Below are 23,010 nucleotides of genomic sequence, written 5' to 3'. Positions count from 1 at the left end.
AATGACAGAGATCTGTAATCTGGTGGTGAAAGAAGGCCACATTCCAGTGGCTTGGGAACTGAGTACCCTTGTCCCTCTATACAAGGGGAAAGGTGACCCTCTGGAGTGTGGCTCGTACCGAGCGATAAAGTTATTGGAGCATGGAATGAAGGTATTGGAAAGGGTGTTGGAGAGGAGGATAAGGAAGAAGGTGAAGATCGAAGAAATGCAGTTTGGATTTATGCCAGGAAGAGGAACGACAGACTCACTCTTTATTGTGAGGCAGTTGCAGGAGGAAGTACATGGAGAAGAGGAAGAAGTTGTTTCTTGGGTTTCTGGAGAAAGCATCCGATAGGATTCCACGCGAAGTATTGACATGGGCATTGAGGAAGTTAGAAGTGGAGGAATGGTTGATCAGAGTAGTGATGGCAATGTACAAAAGAGCGCGCACAGCTGTAAGGACGAAGGACGGGAACAGTGGTGAGTTTGAGGTGAAGGTGGGAGTGAATCAAGGGTCGGTACTAGGTCCACTACTATTTGTAGCTGTGATGGAGGTGCTGGCTCAGAACGTAAAGGAGGGTTTACCGTGGGAGTTGTTGTATGCAGATGATCTGGTGTTGATTGCGGAAAGTATGGATGGACTGAAGGAAAATATGAACAAGTGGAAGGAATGTATGGAGACAAAAGGTCTGAAGGTGAATATAGGAAAGACGTAGGTGATGGCAAGTGGTAAAGCATGTGGTGAGGTGGAAAGAACTGGGAAGTGGCCATGTGCTGTGTGCAGGATGGGTGTCGGAGTGAACTCCATTCAATGTACAATGTGCGCTGAGTGGGTTCATCAAAAATGTAGTGGACTGAGAGGGTCATTAACCAGTGTGGCAGCTGCAATCAAATGTAAGGGGTGCACAGAGGGAGCTGCAGATGGAGGAAATGTTGAGTTGGATCTTGGACACGGCGTGAAGCTGGAAGGTGTGAAAATATTTTGCTACCTCAGAGACATGCTGAATGGAGAAGGTGGATCAGACTCCGCAACGGTTGCGAGAGTGAGATGTGCATGGAAGAAGTTTCGGGAACTGAGTGGCGTGCTGTTGAGGAGGGGAGTGGCGTTGAAGCTGAAGGGAAAGGTGTGTGCTGCATGTGTGAGAAGTGTTATGATTTATGGGAGCAAGACATGGGTCATGAATGTAGAGCAGCAACGAAGGCTGGAAAGGGTGGAAATGCGAATGGTTCGATGGATGTGTGGAGTATCGTTGAGAGAGAGGAAGACAAATGATGAATTGCGAAAGATGATGGGAATAGAACCTGTGATTGATGCTGTGAAGAGGAACAGGTTGAGATGGTTTGGTCAGGTGTTGAGGAAGGATGAAAGTGACTGGTTGAGAAGAGTGATGGAAATTAATGTAGAAGGAAGTAGATGACGGGGAAGACCGAGAAAGACTTGGCTAAAGATGGTCGAAGAAGAAATGCGGGTAAGGGGGTTAACAAGGAGAGATGCAGAAAATAGGGCAAAATGGAGAAGATTGTCATGGGGACCGCAAGGCTAACCCCTGCTCTAGCAGGGAAAATGGCCTTAAAATGCATGTTGTTGTGTGTTGTTGTATTGTTATTTCTGTTGTATGTAATTTTCCCTTTCCATTGTTATTCCTGCTGTGTGTAATTTTCCCATTTCATTGTTATCTGTATTTTATGCAATTACTTTTTAATTGATACTTGTTTTTTTTGTGTAACTTTACTCTTCTCTACTTTGATTCTTGTCATATAGCTTTTTATTTTTTATTTTTTAGCTGACCAACTGATTTTTCCCTTGTTCGGCACTTTGAAATTTGTTTGTATTTGAAAAGTGCTTTATAAATAAAATGCATTTTTATTATTATTATTTATGTGCGGAATTGAGATGACAAAGCAGGATTGAAGAGTGAGAGAGTGATATAAAGTGAGAACTACCTTTAAAGTCTCCAAAATGAAGATGATATTCGGAAAGTTGTAGTTTCCTTGTAAAATCCCCAATAATTATGGTGTTGAGACAAGAGCAGGAGTTTTCAAATGGTATTCTTCAAGTTGGAAATGGTTGGTTTGCTAAAAACAATATAGTCCCAATGAAAACATTGCTCTTTAAAATGACAACCCTCTCGACTCCCCCAATCCCATTTTCCATCAATGTGGTGAATAAAACAAACAAAATAATTTTCATGCAATACGAATTTTAATGTAAATATCGGTGTAACAGCAGTTTGCTATAAATACACAAATACTTGCAAATATATTATTATTTCTATTACCCTTGAAGTACTTTCAGCATTCGTCTATAAATTATATGCAAGGGTCCTCAAGTGTTGACCGAGTGTGAATGACATTGTTTCCAATCATTTTCAGCATCCACATTGATTCTATTCACTTCTGTGTGTGTGTGTGTGTGTGTGTGTGTGTGTGTGTGTGTGTGTGTGTGTGTGTGTGTGTGTGTGTGTGTGTGTGTCTATATGTGTGGAAGGGATATATGGCTGTTGTGTAGGTACAACACCCATGTATACATATACATACATATATCCCTTCCCGTGCATTCGAACAAACATTGAGGGATATTACTCGAGGTTGAGCAACAAAGTTATCCACAATATAATAATCATCTATTAATCTCTAATGTAATTTTATTTTTTTAATGATGTGCGCTATGATGAAAAGTCAATTGCACCGCTTGCGACTATCACCATGGCTTACAAACATCAGTTGATAAGGAACTATATAGAACCTATAATAGCGATGTATACAGTGATCCATAGGTATGAAGATCAGACATTCGATGATGTGAGAAAGGAAACTTAAAACACAAAATTTTGAATGCTCACTCATGCCGAAACCATTGTGGCCTTTTCCAAGGCAAGGAATTTTTGAGCATGCCAAAAAAGGCATAAGACCCCTGTGAGGGACAGCAGACTGACCGAGGATAAAGTCTGTTTTTGTTTTAATTAAATAAGGCCATTAATTCTTTGAAAAAAGGGTGTTTTAACACACCCAAACACACAGTTTTCATTCATGCACTCACTTGGAGTTTGAGAAGTGTGCATGCAAAGTTTTGGGCTGCTAGGATTCATGGTTTTGGAGTTATAGAGGAGACATACACACCCACTGACACACACACACAAACACACACACACACACACACACACACACACTGCCTTTTATCATATATATATATATTATATTATATTATATATGTGTGTGTGTGTGTGTGTGTGTACATGCAAGTTGCTGTTGTTGGCTGCTATTTCCACACATGGGTGGGGTTCAGGAGATGGAACCACGACCTACCAGGTCTTAAAGTATCCACCTGTGTGTGCGTGTCATGTCATGTCTACACATACATCCATGTCATGTCGACACAAAGTGCATTTTAGGGTTAACCCTAAAATGCACTCTATGGGCTGGGAGGCCCTCCAGCTTCTTGTTTTGGAATAACTTTATTATGAAAACGTTGATCTGCATGACCTTTCCTGGATGCTCCTATAAATTGGTGACACATATTCCTGTGTTGTTTGTGAAAAAAATAATTCGTTCGGTTTCGAGAAAGAAGTTGAATTCATAACACTACCCCTCATTCACACCCTGCGGGCCTCCGATGCCCAGTACGTTATCGGCGTTATTTTCGTCTCTCTCATTTGCATGACAATAGTACTCGTTCCTGTGAATGTTGTAAACACACACTGAATCCTGTTCATGAGTCATCTGTGACGTCATCTCGTCAGTGCAACTTCCAGTTATCTTGTGCATTGTCAGTTTTTCTTGACTTTGCGTTGGTTGTTTTGCCACCTTGACTCTTCGATTCATATAACTTCAATTCCTTTGAACAAAGGTAAGCTTCATTTTATTGTTATGATTTCTGAGCTTACGTGTTTTCTCCTCCTGTACATTACTGTAGGAGTTTTCTCCTCTTGTGATTTACTTTACGTGTTTTCTCCTCGTGTACAATACTGTATGTGTTTCCTCCTCGTGTACATTACTTTACGTGTTTTTACTTTACATGTACATTGCTTTACGTGTACTTTAGAAATTCGGGAATGTAGGCTCATAACATTTTATTTTTCTTTTAGTATTGTACAATGTCGAAACGGAGCCTCAGTGTGGAACAGGTGTTGGAGCTGTTGGAGGCAGAAGAGATCCCCAACACATTCCGAGGAATCGGAATGTTCTGAACCAGATTCAGACCTAGACTACCAAGACTATCCACATGACTGATGACGTGATCATTTTTTTTTCTCTACCAATTTAGCCCGAGATGATGCTCACCAAATTTCATTTTGATCGGATGAAGTTCTGTACTTGTCGAATTATGACGTCATATTGGAGGCACCTATGACAGCATCATCAACATATGTAATTCCCCATGGCGAGTACTTTACAATGAGCCATGCCTCAATTTTTTCGATGCAGCGCTTTCGGAGATATAGAGGTGCAAAGCTTTTCAGTTTTTCCAAGATGGCGCCCGTACCACATGACTTATGACGTCATACTTTTCATTTTAAAAATCCACAAGTGGAGATGCACCTGTGGTGAAAATTTTCTGTCAATCGGACCAACAGTTGCAGAGAAAATCGTATTTATTCAGTGTGGATGCAGAAACGGACAGACAAAGAAACGGACTCGAATGCAATACCCTCTCCTCTGGCGAGGGTAATTAGCTTCAAATTAGCACAAGTTAGCATAATTCGTATCAATATAGGACAAATTAGCATCAAATTAGCATCAAATTAGCACAAAATAGCACAATTAGCATTTAGTCAGGTTCACTGTTTTTTTCGTTCAAAATTTTTAGAGATTAGCAAAACTATACATTTTTGGAATATTCAGAGCATGAGGAATCCAAAAATTAATGTTTGCATTTGCGTAGACACCTTTGTGAAAATGACACTCAGGACAGTGATGAAGATCTGTAAAAGCATGTTCCTGAAAGGTATAGACCTAGTAGATCCTGTGTATAGGACTTATAGTTCAATCTGATACTAACAAGGCTGCTTTCTTGCTTTATAAACCCATACCTATAACTTCAAAGGACTTGCAATATCATGTATTATGTAATACAGTTATATCACAAATATAAAGACAATGGTTTTCAATTACCTTTGTTTATTGCTTTTCTATAATCCTGAGCACTATTTTGAGGCCTTTATTGGATTCCTTGACCCAGAAAACATAGGTTTAGCATATTTAATTAAGTTTCTAAGTTGACTAGAAGCCGAGGTAGCGCAAAATATGTATTTTATGGTGGCCATTTTGAAAATCCAAAATCTGTGTCTGTGCAAATGCCAACATTGATTTTCGGATTCTCCATGCTGTGATGATTCCAAAAATGTATAGGTTTGCTGATCTCCCAAAATTTTGAACGAAATTATATTTGTTAACATAGTGAACCTGACTAATTACAATAGCAAACTAATTAGCATAATTAGAAGCAAATTAGCAGAAATTTGCATAATTGTCATCACGTTAACAAAGACTGGCATAATTTGCATCACGTCAGCACAAATTGGCAGAGTTAAAATCACATTAGCACAATCCTTTTTTAAAACTTTGTTTGTTATGCCACCAGGGCCTGGCAGGCCCTTATAGTGCAGTGTTAGCTGTTTTTTTAGAGACGTCACGTCGGGTTAATATCGCACTTCTGGGCACATACTTCTTTTTTGTATACATTATCGAGCTAGAACAAGATGGAAAGAAGGAAACACCAACAGCAGAGTAGAAGTGAAAGTGAGATCAATGGGATGGGGAGAAGGACACGGGTGAACCAGCTGCACACAAGATGGATGAAACACAGAAACAGCAAGCAAGAAGAGGAAGAGGAAGGGAAAAGGCATGCTAGCAAATTGTCTTCTTATTAGTCGTGAAATAAATTTCCCAATCCATTTCTGTCAAAATCCACTTCAAGGTCCGATGTTGTGTCGTCTTGGAGCGCTGCAGTGCGACAGAGCACACCATGAGAACATACACCACCTGTACATGGTTTGTCACTGATAATGAGCAGTTCAATGCTTTTAATAAAGTATTTATAAGGGATGGAGGACAGGAGGAGCTGCTTTTTTAAAAACGTGATACACAGTAGTTGAATGAAAATTCAGAACTTACAACAACAATATTCCATTTGTGACCCACAATAAAAGACAAATTAAAAGAACAATCGGAAGATCAATGAGATTTTATTTTGGTAGCATTAATTGTTCAATCAACCAGGGAAATAAAACTTCGCCTTGATGGACAAGGGTTCCTTTTGGGTGAGCACAAACCCAGGAGCAGTTTGAATTCCGACTCCATTGATGTATGAACATCTTGTGATGGACCTTGTCCATGACTCACATACAGGACAAAGCAAGAATGGATATCGGTATCATGACTCAGTAAAGACACAAATCAAACGGTGTATTTAACCTCCGCCACCGAATGTAGATGGAGGTTGTGTTTTCACCCACGTCTGTCTGTCTGTTTGTTTGTCTGTGAACAGGATATCTCAATAAATAGTGGACGGATTGGGACGAAATTTTGGTGGAGAGGTTAAGAATATGACAATAACAAAATGATCAGATTGTGATGAAGATTCGAATCCGTATCTGGATCTGTGAATTTTTCAATTGATTCTTCATCGTGGAGAGATGGGGCCCAAAACGATACATAGTAGGATATCTCAAACGGTTGTGGGCGGATTCTGACGAAACTTGGTGAACAGGTTGGGTGTGTGACAAGGACAAATCGATTCAATTTTGGTAAAGATCCGAATACGAATCTGGATACAAGAATTTTCTAATTTTTAAAAAGTGATTCTTCACCATTGAGTGATAGGACAAAAACCATATATAGCATGATATTTCATAATATTGTGGACGGATTATGACAAAACTTGGTTGATGAGATGGTTAGTGGACAAGAATAAGCCGATTCGATTTTGTTTCAGGTCTGGATCCCGATCTGGCCTAACAGTGGATACAAAACATAAACTGTTCAGCCCAGAAGACGGATGAGCTCTGCGGAGTGCTGTTCTAGTTTGCAATTGTGTAACAGAGCAGACCTAAAACAGGAATTCAACCTTAGTTACATCATTGCTTTAACATGCCAAAGCTGCTCATTGATTGGTTCCATCCACCTTTCGTCTCATTGCCAAAGCAGTCAAACCAGCTTTGTTAACGTGACATGATCATCTGCTCCAACAATCTTGAGATGTTGAGTGGCAGAATTATTTGCAAGACTCAGCAGCTCTTTGCATGCAGTTTCAAGCCTTGCGGAAGTTAAGCCAATTTAAAAGTTACCATTGTGATGATGTTCCAGATGTATTGGCAATCTCAAACTAAAATACGCAATTTTGTGTCTGTCTGTTTAACCAAGATACATTTGGTCGTTATTTATCCAATCTCAACCAAACTTAACAGCAAGACTAACAAACTTGACAGCAGGACTAAGGGTCACACAAAGGAGGTTTTAGCGACTTCATTCCCCCCCACCCCAAGGGGGTTTTCCTGCTTTGGCCAAAATCAGTTTTAAGGTGTATATCCATGTCAAGACAGCTAATCGTTGCTTTTCTCCAAGGTGCTTCTATTAAAACTAATAACAACACTAATTATAATAGCAGAGTATTAATGTTATTGCAAAACAATAACTAATAATATTCCCTCCCTCAAAGGGGTTTTCCCTCTTTGGACAAGCACCGTGTTGATGTGTATAAATAGCTTATTGTGGCGTTTTGTGGGGGCACCCCTACCAGAAGTAATATATATATATATATATATACACACACACACACACACACACACACACACACACACACACACACACACACACACACACACACGACTGGTCAAAATTTTAGAACACCTCAATTTTTCCAGTTTTTATTGAAATTTACGCAGTTTAATATCTCAATGTACTCTGAAATTAAGCAGAGAACAAATAAACAATTGGAGGTAAAAAAGAAATCATAGAATCATTTTGTTTAACAAAATTTAATTTAAATTTTTGACTCAGCAAATTAGCCACCTTTGCAGATATAACCGCCGAACACACTCGTGGCATTCTTTCTACAATGGAAATCAAATATTGTTCGGGAAGTTCTTCCCAACACTGTTGCAGAGGTTCCCACAAATGGGTTGCACTTGTAGGTTGCTCCAAATAATGCTTCAGAGGGTGTAATAACAGTCTGTTCCAATATTGCTTTTATACAGACAGGGGGTTTGTAATCAAGTAATCAGCAGAGGTTGGGACACCTGTAGGAATGGTTTGCATCAACTTTCAAGGCTTAATTTACTTACATTGCTGCAGAACAGCTGTAAGTTGTTAACCCATTACTTGTTCCCTGAAGAAGGCCTTTTTTTTTTTTTTTACAATATAACTGTGCAATTTACATTATTTTCCCGTTTTTGCTAACCTAAACTTTTTTAAACCTCGAGCAGTTTACTGCTTACCTTTGCACCATTTCAGGTTATTGTCCCCCATTGCACCGCGGAGCGAAAGGGGGACTATGGTTTTCCCCTCCGTCCGTGTGTCCGTCCGTCCGTGCGTGCGTGCATGCATACGTGCGTGCATGCGTAAGCGAAGGACCGCATTCGAATTTGGTGTGTGGGTGCAACCCACGTCAAAATCCAAGATGGCCGCCGCCATGTATGTCTGATGCCATGTATGTCTGAACCTTGTGAGCGAAATATCTTGAAAAATAAGCGAAGTACCAACTTCTAATCTGGTGTGTGGGTGTATCTAGGCATAAGGAAGAACGCTATTGAAAATTGGGTCGCCACGTCAAAATCCAAGATAGCCGCCGCCATGTATGTCTGAACCTTGTGAGCTGAATATCTTGAAAAATAAGTGAAGTACCAACTTCTAATCGGTGTGTGGGTGTACCTAGGCATAAGGAAGAACCCTATTGAAAATTGGGTCGCCACGTCAAAATCCAAGATGGCCGGCGCCATGTTTGTCTGAACCTTGTGAGCGGAATATCTTGAAAAATAAGCGAAGTACCAACTTCTAATCTGGTGTGTGGGTGTATCTAGGCATAAGGAAGAACGCTATTGAAAATTGGATCGCCACGTCAACATCCAAGATGGCCGCCACCAAATATATTTCTGAACCCTGTGAACGAAATATCTTGAAAAATAAGCGAAGTACCAACTTCTAATCTGGTGTGTGGGTGTATCTAGGCATAAGGAAGAACCGTATTGAAAATTGGGTCGCCACCTCAAAATCCAAGATGGCCGCCGCCATGTATGTCTGAACCTTGTGAACGGAATATCATATCATAGCATGTTTTCTGCGTCTTCCACTTTGTCAACTCACATCACTTCGCTGACGGGGGACCTAGGCGTAACGCTTGTTCACTGGACATTAAACTGCGTAAATTTCAATAGAAACTGGAAAAATTGAGGTGTTCTAAAACTTTTGACAGGTAGTGTATATATACGTGAGGAGGCATGGCAAGTTCAAGAGAAGTGTGGATGCGAGTTTGGGTCGGTGAGAGGGTTGCATCAGAGCCGGATGGGTGGTGTGAGTAAGGTGGGTGAAGAGCTGCCACAGCAACGCAGTGCCTTTGAAAAGGGGGCACGTAAGATGACCGGGAGAAACAGCCAGGTAGCAATCTACACTGTTGTATGTCCTGGGGTTGTACTTCATCAGGGAAAGGATGTGAGGAGGAGAGTGAAATGGCCAGGTATGGGAGATAGGGGAGTATGGGAGGATAGGGGAGTATGGGAGATACGGGAGTATGGGAGAGAATGGATGGAGTGGTATGTGGGGTGCTTCAGAGGTTTAAAGGAAGGGTGGAAGATACAGTCACGTGAAAAAGTAAGTACACCCCATGTAAAGTTTTGACTTTTTCAACATATTTCAACATACAGCTATTTGATCTTCATTTCAACAATATTGATAGATAAAGGTGATATAATATAACAAATATCATGAAACATTTACATTTTGTAGTCGATTGTATAATTTAAATAAACATAAATGCAAATTTCGCATGTGGAAAAAGTAAGTACACCCCTACATTTATCACCACTTCAAATACCTAAAATTAGAATCAGGTGCACCAGCTCAGGTGCAATTAATTAGAACATCGTTAGAGAGGATCTTGGAGGAACCTGTCTTATTTAAACCTCAGACATTTAGTTTGGTTTGCTCTTTGTTGTTGAAGTGTGCGGCGTCACCATGCCTAGATCAAAAGAGCTCTCCGAGGCCTTCAGAAAGAAGGTTATAGATGCCTATGAGTCTGGGAAGGGATTTAAAAAGATCTCCAAACAATTTGAAATCAATCATTCGACTGTCCGGATGATCATCGACAAGTGCAGAAGATTCCAAACAACTGCCAACTTGTTCAGGCCAGGCCGCCCCAGCAAGTTCAGCCCGAGAGCAGACCGCAAGATGCTGAAAGAAGTCTCTAAGAACCCCAGAATGTCATCACGGGACCTACAGGTAGCTCTTGCCACTATTGATGTCAAAGTGCACGAGTCTACCATTAGAAAGAGGCTGCACAAATTTGATCTGCATGGGAGGTGTGCCAGGAGGAAACCTTTGCTGTCCAGAAGGAACATCAGGGCAAGACTAAAGTTTGCCAATGAACACCTAGGCAAAGACCAGCACTTCTGGAACAATGTGCTCTGGACAGATGAGTCAAAGGTAGAGATATTTGGCCACAGTACCAGAAGACATGTTTGGCGAAAACCAAAGACAGCATTTTACCACAAGAACCTGATACCAACTGTAAAGCATGGTGGTGGAAATATTATGGTTTGGGGCAGCTTTGCTGCATTAGGGCCTGGGCAGCTCACCATCATAGAATCCACTATGAATTCTTCATTGTACCAGAGGGTGCTTGAGGATAATGTGAGGCCATCTGTCGGAAAGTTTAAGCTCAATCGAAGGTGGACCTTGCAACATGACAATGACCCTAAACATACCAGTAAATCCGCCAAGGAATGGCTGAAAAGAAAGAAATGGAGGGTTCTGGAATGGCCAAGTCAAAGCCCGGATCTAAATCCCATCGAGATGTTGTGGGGGGATTTGAAACGAGCTGTGCATGCAAGAAACCCCTCAAACATCGCACAGCTGGAAGAATTCTGCATGGAGGAGTGGGCAAAAATTTCTCCCAGTCGATGTCAGAGACTGGTAGACAGTTATAAGAAACGCCTACTTGAGGTTGTTTCTGCCAAAGGGGGCAATGCCACCTATTAGAGCCAAGGGTGTACTTACTTTTTCCACATGCAAAATTTGCATTTATATTTATTTAAATTATACAATGGACCACAAAATGTAAATGTTTCATGATATTTGTTATATTATATCACCTTTATCTATCAATATTGTTGAAATGAAGATAAAATAGCTGTATGTTGAAATATGTTGAAAAAGTCAAAACTTTAGATGGGGTGTACTTACTTTTTCACGTGACTGTACCTGTCAGCATTGGGTGTGGCTCCAAGAGCCGAATCCACTAATTCGAAGGGCTGTAGATTGAGATTCGAAGGGCTGTACACGTGACTGTAGATTGAGAAAGATGAATGTTTGGAGTGGAAGAGTGTGTCTCGAGGGGTGAGAAGGAGGCACGTTTGAGCAGGAGGCAGAGGGAGATCCATGAGTTGCGAATGGAGTTGAGGAGCTTGAATGGAAGATGGAAGAGGGCAGTGGAAGGGGAGAGGAATGGGCTTCATGTGTTGACGAAGCAGGTGAGGGTGAGGTTGGTGAAGTTGAAGAGAGTGGAAAGGATGAAGAGACGAAGAAAGGAGAGGAAGAGAAAGAGGTTCTTTAAGAATCCTTTTCGGTTTATGAAGGATCTGTTGGAGCCATCTCGATCTGGTGTGCTGAAGATACCGAAGGAAGAGTTGGAAGGTCACCTGCATGTCATGTATGCAGACACAAGGAGGGACGAAGTGGTGGAGGTCATCGAAGGCTTGGTGAGACCGATAGAGCCAGGTGTTCAATTTGATTTGTCAGAGCCAAAGATGTCTGAGGTTGAGGCAGATTTTTTAAATGAGTCAAGAAGTTCTCGTCAAGAAGTGTGCAACCAGTACTGGATTCACTCTCATAGTTCGTGATCAAAGATTCTTCACATTTGCAGAAGCAATTTCTGCTACAACACCGACACACATAATTGCCTCCTTTGATATTCAAAGCTTGATCACTGATGGAGACTATTGATATATGTCCACATCTGCGACATCACAGTGAACTGGAACAACCAAAGATCTCAGAACAAGTCTTTGTGGAGCTAATAAACACAGCAGAGGCAAGTTTATTTTCGTTTCAAAAACATTATGTATGTCCAAAACGATGGTGTGGTCATAGGTTCTTCATTAGGACCAGTTCTTACGAATATATTTGTGGGCTATCATGAAATGCAGAAACTTACTTGTCGGCAAAGTGTTGATTCTCCTTTATCCTATACTATCCGTATGTTGATGACATTTTTGTTTTGTTTGAGTCTCAGATGGCATGTGACAAATACTGAATACACACATGTACAATTTGAAGGAACCAAGTTAATCTAGTGAATATTCGATTTTCAAATGGCTTCTGGTCCCAATTTATACAGAAATATTCAATCACAGTTGAGATGTATTTTATTTCTTACAATATTATCAACATCGCTGACCTCTTAATGATGTCTCATCTATAAGGGGCCAACTTAGAGAAGAAGATTCGATGTACCAGTGATAATTCCCCTAGTCTTGAGGAAAGACACTGTATGATCTTTAACGTTCAGCAGCTGAAAAAGTTTATGTTGAAGGCGCTAGTAACGGACTATATAGTGCTCATCGAGGCCAGGCCTTAATTAAATAAAAGCGCTGCGTTGATAGAAAAGTGAAGAAAGAGAGAATAGTCTAAGAGTTTTTGAGGAAGTAAAAAAAATCTGCTTTTTGAAAAGGTGAAGGTCATAAGTGTTTGGCATGAAATGACAAGGTAAAGAGTTCCAGAGTTTGGCAGTGGAGGGGAAGAAACAAACATCATAACGTCCCACCCTTGAGTTGCCAATGGCCACACAATAGTCATGCGACGTTAGTGGGCTGTCGAGTATTCCGTGGTCTCGCTAATGGCGGAGGTATACACAAGCAGCAAGTTCTTGGGAGCAGAAACCGAAGTAATATCTGTAGAAAAGAGAAAGAGCCAACTTTGCGGCGTAATTTGAGCGGGTCGAGTTTTGAGGTCAGATTGGGAGAGTTGATAAGTCGGATTACTTTGGATTCAATTCTGTCCACTAAGTATGTGGACCTAGAAACTCCCCAGATGTGAGAGCAATACTCCATACAAGGAAGAATCAATCCTTTATATAGTTGAAGCAATTTTTGACAGGAGAAAAATCGTCAACATCTGAACAGGACTCCCAGTTTTTCGAGGCAGACTTAGTTATTTGTGCAAGTATGGATTCCAGGATAAATTTGATGTTTGGGTAATACCTAGTAGGTTTATTTAATTTTATTGAATTGTTGAGCTTTCAAAGGAGATGTTTTTTTTTAAATAGTAGATCCGATGAGATATCAAGCAAAACGGCTATCCAAGAGTTGGCACACATATTTAGGCAACCCTACCTGTGAAACACATATCTGACAGTTTATAGTTTATATGGAAACCAAACCCAAAATATACAGCTCAAAAGTAAGTGTGCAACCTTTACACTACCGATCGAGCTAAGGAGGTAAACAATGGGATTCAACTCGCATTGATCATGTATATTTTGGTTAATGGAGGCAGCTATGCCCATCTAAATGCAAGGTACCTACCAGGTTCTTGGATTCATCAAAACCATGAATCAGCTTGGCTTTAAGGTTGTCGATTGCTTCAATGACCACATTGGTTTTTGAAGGTCTGTTGAGTATGTTGATGAACTCCTTGAGACACTTGGTTACACTTTTCTTGTGTGAAACATGAAAAGACAGGAACAAGGGATGTGACGTCATATATTCAAAAATACAATGCATGTGTGATTTTATAATTGCTTCTTTTTATGAAAACAATTTCATTAAATTGATACTAGCATGACTCGGCAAACCTCACCAAACGTCGTTTCAGAGGGGTAGGCATCTTTGACCATTTTGGTGTCTTTTGGGTCTTCATGGTGTTTTGGGTCTTCAGGGCTATTTGGGTCTTCAGGGTCTTTTGGATCCTCTGGGCCTTTAAGGGTATTTTGGGACTTTGAGGTGTTTTGGGTCTTCAGGGTCTTTTGGGTCTTTGGTGTCTTCAGAGGCTTTTGGGTCTTAAGAGTCTTTTGTTTCCTCTGGGTCTTTAAGAGTCTTTGGGATGTTTTGGTTCTTTGGGGTATTTAAGGGCCTTTTGGGTCTAAAGGGTCTTTAAGGGTTGGGGTCTTCAGGGTGTTTGGGGTCTTCAGGGTGTTTGGGGTCTTTTGGGTCTTCGGGGTCTTTTGGGTCTTCTGTGTCTGTTTGGTCTTCGGGGTGTTTTGGGTCTTCTTGGTGTTTTGGGTCTTTGGGGTATTTTGGGTATTTTGGGTCCTAAGCGTAATTGATGTCTTCAGGGGCTTTTGGGTCTTAAGGGTCTTTTGGTTCTTCTTTGTCTTTAAGGGTCTTTGGGCCTTTTTGGGTCTTCAGGGTAATTTTGGTCTTCGGGGTGTTTTGGGTCTTCTGGGTCTTTTGGGTCTTCGGGGTCTTTTGTATTTTCGGGGACTTTTGGGTATTTTGGGTCTTCGGGGTCTTTTGGGTCTTCGGAGTCTTCGGGGTCTTTTGGGTCTTCAGGGTCTTTTAGGTCTTCGGGGTGTTTTGGGTCTTCAAGTCTTTTGGATCTTTGGGTCTTTTGGTTCTTCGGTGTGTTTTGGGTCTTCGGGGTGTTTTGGGTCTTCGGGGTGTTTTGAGTCTTCGGGGTGTTTTGGGTCTTTGGTGTGTTTTGGGTCTTTGGGGTGTTTTGGGTCTTCAGGGTGTTTTACCAACCAGTGGTGTTTATAATAGAGGACATGGATTTGTCCCTACATTGGAGGAAGACTCTCTCGTGAGCAGGCCGTTGACGTTGATTCCCCTATGGAAGCATTGACCGAAATGGAGTGGCAATCATATGTGTGGGAAAATTGCATGCTCAGTCAGGGTCGTCCAGATAGCTCAGATTGCAGAGTACTGGTGCAGATTTCCAGAGGACCTGGGTTCGATTTCTGGTCTGGGCATGTAATTTTCCCACATATATCAATTTCATTTTTAATCCTGTTCATTAAAACAATTTAATTTTTAATAATTTGTAGATGCACTATATTTGTTACCTGGCAAGCTGATTTAAGTGTTTGCTCATGGACCTCGTACCTGGTACTATCGACCAGGTGACGTTTGTTCTGGAAAAAAAAAACCCAATATACAAGGTCAAAATACAAGCAAACTGACAAACAAGAAATATGTCGTACAGAGCACATACTTGCAAAATCCCTAAAATAAGTTGTTGGCCTATGATGACCTCAACAGTAATTGGTGGTTGAATTCAGTGACCTGGTATGCAAATCCTCTTAAAAGTTCAAGTCAATCGGATGAAAATTGAGGATTTTAAAAATTTGACAAAGTTGGTGACCTTTGGCCTGTGTTGACCTATTGACCTTTTGACCCCAAAAACAATAGGCTTCTTGCTTATGACCAACTCTACCATTTGGTGAAGTTTCGTGAAGATCAGTTGAAAATTGTGACCTGTAGGCGACTGACATTACAGACATACAGACGAACGCACAAAACCAACCAATATACTTTTAAAATCTTCGATTTTCGCAAGTAACAAACAGGGGTGAAAACATTACCTCTGTCTATCTTCGGTGGCGGAGGTAATAACGGCACTAACGACAATAGCATAATATTAATGTTATTACAAATCAATATCAATATTGATACTAAAAAGTTCCTCCTTGAGCAAACGCCGTGTTAACGTGTATAAACAGCTTAGGCCAGATAAAAAAAATGAGTTGGTGATCGTCCTTTTTTCTCAAAAGTTCGGGTAGGGAGGGAGGTTTTTATTTTTATTTTTTATTTTTTTTTCCTACTTTCCATTGAGTTTTGTTGACATGGAAAAATATGAAATAAAGACTCCTTTCTCCTCAAAATGATTTAATTTCTTCATTCATCTCACAGATTTACAGACATTGCCCAAATCTCTATGAAACACAGTGTTTGTGTGATTTTGGATGATGTTGAATGTCCTAGCTGAGCTTGGTAGTGAAAGGGCAAGACACCTGTACATGTGTATCCACCATGACATCGGAAAAACAGATAAACACCATGCCCTTGGCACCTTGAAACTATCGAGCATGTTGAACAAGGTTTCTGCCACGCTTTGGTACTGGCTTTGCAGTACAAATGTTACATTGAGGGTGTTGCCCTGCCTTTTCAACCAAATTCTCCTCAGTACCACAGTGGATGCAGAGCATTTCATAGCCAGCAGAGTCGTACGCTAGTTCTATAGGGGAAGCACAGTTCAGATTGGTTCAGACAGTTTTTGTGTTTCCTTGTTTTTATATCGTTCCCTGGTATGGTGTGTACCCCAGTTTAGAATAGGTACACCGTATCCCTGCGCATCGTAAGAGGCGACCAAAGGTTGGCGTCAGGAAGGGCATCCGGCCATAAAAAACATTGCCTCAAACAGGGAACCATGATTGTCATGGGCCCCGCAAGGCTAACCCCTGCTCTAGCGGGGAAAAATGGCCTTAAAACGATCATTCATTCATTCATTCATTCATTCATTCAATCACGGCTATATTTGATCAGAAACTGTATCTTACTCACCACATGAGATATTATTCCTCTAATTTTGTTGGTGGAAATCACCTGATATGTTTTTCAAACTTTGGAGTTATGTTCAATTTTGATATTACTAAGAAGAGATATACATTATAGTCACAAGAGAATGTATTCTGAGGTGTTTTTAATTGATATTTTCATGAATCTATATCTTTTTCATTTGATGTAAATGTGTTTATCCAAAATGGTGAGCAAAAATATGATGGGGATTGTAACATCCAACTCGATATTGCACGCAAACCAGTCCTTCACCGTCTTGGAAGAGCCCTCACGGGCTATTGATGCGATCACAATAGGCATTTCAAGCCGATTCTATCACGAATCGATACAGATTTCAGCGGGAAAAATCTCACACAATAGCCGCCATGAATGGCTAACGTAAAATGGGTGAAGTTGCCTGAGGCACTTGCGACCGTCTGCGCAGCATGCACTGCGCAGCACGCACTGCGCATGCGGTGCAGAACGGCGCCAAATTTGACTGTGAAAAGATCGTTTTTGAATGATTTTTTTCAAAATAAAAAATAAAAAAAGTTTCGGGTCGGGTGTGTTTCGTAGGGTCGGGCGGGGACGATCACCAACTCATTTTTTTTTTCTGGCCTTATCGTGCCACTTTTGTGGGAGCGCGCCAACCAGAAGTAAAAATATTATAATCCACAAACACGTTTGATTACCTTTTGAAAGAGTCGCTACTGCTGTTTAACATTAAACTGAAAGGGAGAAAACCTGGGGTGTGTTCAGTTACCAAGCAGCAAGCTAGCGCTTGCCAAGCCAGCCGTTCCTTATCAGCGGTTTTGAATGGAGTGCTTGCTCGAATGCTTAAACTATTTGGTGAGTGCTCTACAAGAAACTTGGTAAATGAACATACCCCCGATGTTTTTGAGGCCCGACCCTAGATCTACTGTAATCTGTATACCCCAAAACTGAATGGCCATTCCTGGTGCTCCCGTAGGGAACGGGTGTACTAGTCCCTAAAATAAAAGGAATTATCTTACCACGTAAAATATGAATCAACAATATATAAAGTTGAAAACAAAAAAACAAATAAAATAGAGAAAAACTATAACGGCACTCAGTAGAGAGCATACCTACGACAGGTGAACAGTTTACGTTTTGTATCCCAGAGTAGACCAGAACATCACAATACAGAATCACATTCAATCAAAATCATCCGTCCACAACTTTTTGAGATTTTTTTTTTTTTTCCGTATACTGAATCGTTTTTGGCCTAATCTTCCAATGGTGAAGAATCGCTTAAAAAATTCTCTCATCTGGATCGTCACCAAAATCGAATCGAATCGTCCTTGTCAGACACCCAACCGGTCCATAAAGTTTCGTCCAAATCCATCCATACCTTTTTGGACATATCCTGCTGTGTTTCGTTTTTGGTCCAATCTCTCAATGGCTAATAATAACTTAAAAATTAAATAATTATCGTATCTGAATCCATATTCAGATCTTCACCAAAATCGAATCGATTAGTCCTTGTCAGACACCCAACCGGTCCATAAAGTTTCGTCCAAATCCGTCCACAATACAGCTATATATAGGTTTTGGCCCTATCTCTCAATGGTGAAGAATCACATAAAAATTCTCGTAGCCGGATCCGAATCCGGATCTTCACCAAAATCTAGTCATTTCGTCTTTGTCGCATACGCTACATCTCTGCCAAATTTCGTCCGAATCCGACCATAACTTTTTGAGATATTTTGTTCACAAACAAACGGACGGACAAACAGACAGACAGAGGTGAAAACATAACCTCCATCCACCTTTGGTGGCGGAGGTATTAACGGGAGAAAAGAGTAAAAAGTGGATTTTTTTTAAAAGAATAAGGATTACAATATAGAATAAGTTTAAAAACATACATACATACACACGTGCTAATATCGAGTTACCTCAAGGGGGCACAAATGTGACAACACTGAATCCACTTTTCATTAAAATAAAAATGAACAGTCATGTGTTTTTCAAACGGTTTGTTATACAATTAAATCCTGAGATTTGTGCTCCTTGTGCAGCTATTGATGGGGAAAATTGTACAAATAGATTGTTAGTTAAAAAAGAAGCTTTCCATTAACTCAGTGATTTTCTGCATTCTTCCAAACAATGGCGCGAGTACCGAGTCAAAACTTGTTGGCGCATTTGCATATTTAGATCCCAATACTATCCGAAGAACACGCTTTTTTAACTCTTCCATCGAACCAAATTTTGTTGTTACCTTCACCACCGAAAGTTGTGGTTTCCACCCTATCTGTTTGTCTGGCTGTTTGTTCATGAGTAGAATATGTCAAGTTGTGGACGGATTCGGACAATACTTTGTGGACAGGTTGTGTGTGTGACAAGGACGAATCGATTCAATTTTGGTGAAGATTCGAATCCGGATCCGGATCAGAGAATTTTTAAAGTGATTCTTCACCATTGAGTGTTCGGCCCAAAAACGACATCCAGCATGATATTTCAAAAAGGTTGTGGACGAGTTATGAATAAACTAGGTGGTTGAGTTGGTCACGTGACAATAACAAGCCGATTCGATTTTAGTTCAGATTCGAATCCAGATCCGGCCTATCAGTGGGATATAAAACGTAAACTGTTCAGCCTGGTGGAGGTATGCGCTCTACCGAGTGATGTTATCGTTTTGTAAGTGCTCCGCTCCAAACAGGTGCTGCACGTTCGGTAAGAGACTGAATGTTACTTGTAAAATTAGCGAGTAAGTCTTGGGACGGTGAACTATTGGCACGTTTTTCGATACTTTCCACATGACCTTCACACTTTAAATCATTATTTACATACTTGTGCCGAATACGAAAGAAATGCGTCCAAGTCATTTTCGAGTAGAGCCTTGGGATGGATGCCTCAATTGGCAGGACTCAAAATATAAACCCCCAGCTGGGCTGACACTTGATTGGGGACGAATAAACCAGACACAACGCAGAGGATGCTCAGGTTCTCCTTGCTCCTCACCTGCAGCCGACCCCAATCCACATCCAGTTATTTCATATATTTATTTCATATTCTGTACTCAACGGTTTGCGATCAGTTTGTCCTTCGGAACTGCAATTCTTTTTCTCACTTCCACGCTAACGTGTGAAGCGGTTGTTTTGATGGACCCAGGTAGATGTTTATGGTAAACAAGGACGCAATATTGTCACAGCTCTGTCTTCACCGAAAGAAAAAAAAGAACAAATAAATAAATAAAAATTGCTGACAGCTGTAAGCACGTGGCGAACTCAATGGATAAATGGAAACAGCCAATTGGTTCATCCTATGTTCGCATTCGTACCCACGGTAGTCAAATGCGCCCGAATAAACGCAAAGCGACTGCCCTACCTTCAACAACCATTGGATATCTGCGTGGATCTCGCACAGGAACCGATCTTGGTCCATTTCTCTCCGCGCCTTGACGACGTGGAGCGCCAGAATGAGGAGAATGGAAAGGAGAGTCCAGGAACCTGTCGGGATAAATGGGAGGGGCAGTTGTGATAAGGGGAGGAGGCCCGAGGGCATCGTGAATTACATCGAATATGTGAAGCTCTTTCGAACCACTGATTGATTATATTGTTCTGATATTCTGATATTATTGTTCGGTACCTTCCGAGTGTCTCAGAAAGCTGAAATTTCGCGTGCTGATGGACATTGAAGCCGGTAGACCGGGAAAATTCACATAACCATCGGAAAGCGTCCGTAAATGAAAATATACGTTAAAAAACGTAAATGCATATGTAAAAATAAGAACCCTGAATGAACATCTAGCATTTGAAAATTGTAATTTCTATAACTGTAAACTGTGAAATCAACATGACAATTTCCATACATGAAAAAGAGAAAAAGCATCCGTAAATTGAAATTTAGTTTTAAAAAACGTAAACGCACATGTAAAAAAAACCCCTCAATCGATATCGAGCATTTGAAAAATTTTACTTTTATTTAAGTGCAAACTGTGAAATAAACATGACAATAATGTCCGTAAAAAAGAAAAGGAAAAAAAAGCATCCGTAAATGAAAATGTATGCAAAAAAAACGTATATATATATTATATATATATATCACTTCCGTTGAACTTGGGGCCGACTCAGAAGAAGACCTTTGTTGGTCGAAAGCTTGTCGACAATTAAAGATCGACGTCCTGAAGCTACGTCCGCGTCTTATTTAATCTAACGATTATTTATTTAATGCAAATGAGACGCCCTGCTCGTACTGTGGAGTTTCTACTATTTCTTACAGTTATATATATATAACTGTAAGAAATACGCTATAAACAGCGTGATATATATATATATATATCAAGAGATGTATATATATAAATATATATATTATATATATATATATATATATATATATATATATATATATATATATATATATATATATATATATATATATGTGTGTGTGTGTGTGTGTGTGTGTGTGTGTGTGTATACTATATATATATATATATATATATATATATATATATATATATATATATATATATATATATATATATATATATATATATATATATATATATATATATATACAGTGCATTCATAAAGTATTCAGACCCCTTCACTTTTTTCACATTTTGTTATTTTGCAGCCTTTTGCCGAATATGAAAGCCCGCTTGGAGTTTGCAACAAAGCACCGAAAGGACCCTCAGACTGTGAGAAACAAGATTCTGTGGGCTTTCATGTTAAGCATGTGTGTGTGCATATATATATATATGTGGGCTTTCTTGACGTGTGTGTGTATATATATATATAGATATATATAGATATACATATAGATATTGAACAAAGTTTCGAATGTAGCACCTCGCCGCCATTAGAGCATTTAAACTGTATCAGATTTGGCAATAAATGCGAATTGTTGTTCCGAGCTGGCTGGTTCGACATACAGAGGATACCATTTGCATTTTTGCCGGCTCCATCGCTACCCCGTTTAGAATTCCGTGTGGCCACAAGTAAACTGCTGGCTTGTTCACACTTCCAATCATGCAAAAGCAGTGAAAAGCACAAGAGTATAAAATGGTCACTGTGCTCAAACAAGTTGCGAAATTACGAACGAAGTAAAAGAATCCGCATTGAACGACTCACGCATTCTTATCGAACTGTGTTGTCTCTGCAGAGAAACGTCGATTGAACTCGAACCTTCGCACTGAGCACAGCGAGGACAAGTGAATGACACTTCTAAGACCACAAGGAGAGACTTTTATACATTCCCTTTCGCATAGCCAAGCAGTTCTTGGTAATCGTGGAAAACTTTATTGTAAAATCCCACATCACGGTGGAAAATTTGCTTCGATTAAAAAAAAAATTGAAAAATTCGATTAGATTGGACTCCATTAGAAAACGGTATTGTGGTCCATATCTGATTTATTTTTTTTCTCTCTCTCAGGAGTTTTTACATTTTTGGAGTCGGTGATGTAACCAGCGTTTCATGACCTCCTAATGTGGCACAAAATACAAATAGGAGAAAATTAATGAAAGAAGAAATGGTATCATGCACACTTCCGGTGCAATTTACCATAAATGTGTTACGTCAAGGATAAGTGCGAAAAATTATTTTCTTGTTCTGGATAAAAATATGATTCAGGATAAAAGTGCGGTTTCAAATATATTACCGGATTTGATACCAGACGGAATGGACTTGACATCGACTTGTATGGCTATAACGATAACGACAACTTGACGGATATATATATATATAGTGTCTCGCCTAGTATTGCAAGAATATTGATCCTCGAACAAGATGTCACATCGAACGACTTCATAAAGATCGAATCAAAGTACACTAGCGAGACTGAATTATAACGAAAAGTTCTTCTTCAGTTAACAATTCTATCTGTGACATGATAGATGAAAGGGTTCTTGCAATAAGTGTGGCAAACCTGCCAATTGAGTACCTCAGCGGGGAAAAGCATGTTCACCTTTGAGCTGTAAGGTCTGTGTTTGATTTCAATCAGGATATATATATATATATATATACAGACTTGGCATTTAATATGGAATTTTGTTTTTTTTCTTGACTTGGGTTTACTTTCTTAACTCAGTATATCAATCTGGTGAGTTTCTTTTACACTTTGGTGATTTATTTGTTAAAAGAACCATGTCACTGATTGTCTGTCGCAGCAAGAAGTCAACAACAGGATTATATCACAGGTGGCATGGCAAAATGTACGGACAGGTGCATTTGATGATTGGCTTCACAGTCGGGTATACAAGGGTTGTTGCGTTCTGTATTTGTGGAAAACAACTGCTGCACGTCTCCAAAAGTTATTGCCACTTCCTCTGGAGATGGTCCGTCAACTCGACAATGCTGTTTGTCATGG

The 23,010-nt window shown here is 40.1% G+C and overlaps 1 protein-coding gene across 1 annotated transcript; it reads right to left on the bottom strand.

Moving 5' to 3' along the window:
- Positions 1 to 4,553: 4,553 nt before the first annotated feature.
- On the bottom strand, positions 4,554 to 21,817 carry LOC144888684 (uncharacterized). Its single transcript, XM_078767525.1, has 5 exons — positions 21,776 to 21,817; positions 20,031 to 20,152; positions 15,191 to 15,259; positions 13,713 to 13,844; positions 4,554 to 5,922 (listed from the first exon to the last, which is right to left on the bottom strand). The coding sequence occupies exons 1-5, from the start codon at positions 21,777 to 21,779 to the stop codon at positions 5,827 to 5,829; spliced, it is 423 nt and encodes a 140-aa protein (XP_078623651.1). The 5' UTR covers positions 21,780 to 21,817; the 3' UTR covers positions 4,554 to 5,826.
- Positions 21,818 to 23,010: the final 1,193 nt, after the last annotated feature.

The sequence above is a fragment of the Myxine glutinosa genome, chromosome 13 (assembly GCF_964187855.1).
Source record: "Myxine glutinosa chromosome 13, kmMyxGlut1.1, whole genome shotgun sequence".
In the NCBI taxonomy this organism is placed as follows: Eukaryota; Metazoa; Chordata; class Myxini; order Myxiniformes; family Myxinidae; genus Myxine; species Myxine glutinosa.
Note: the sequence above shows the minus strand (reverse complement) of the source record. Positions and strands in the feature narration are given on the sequence as shown.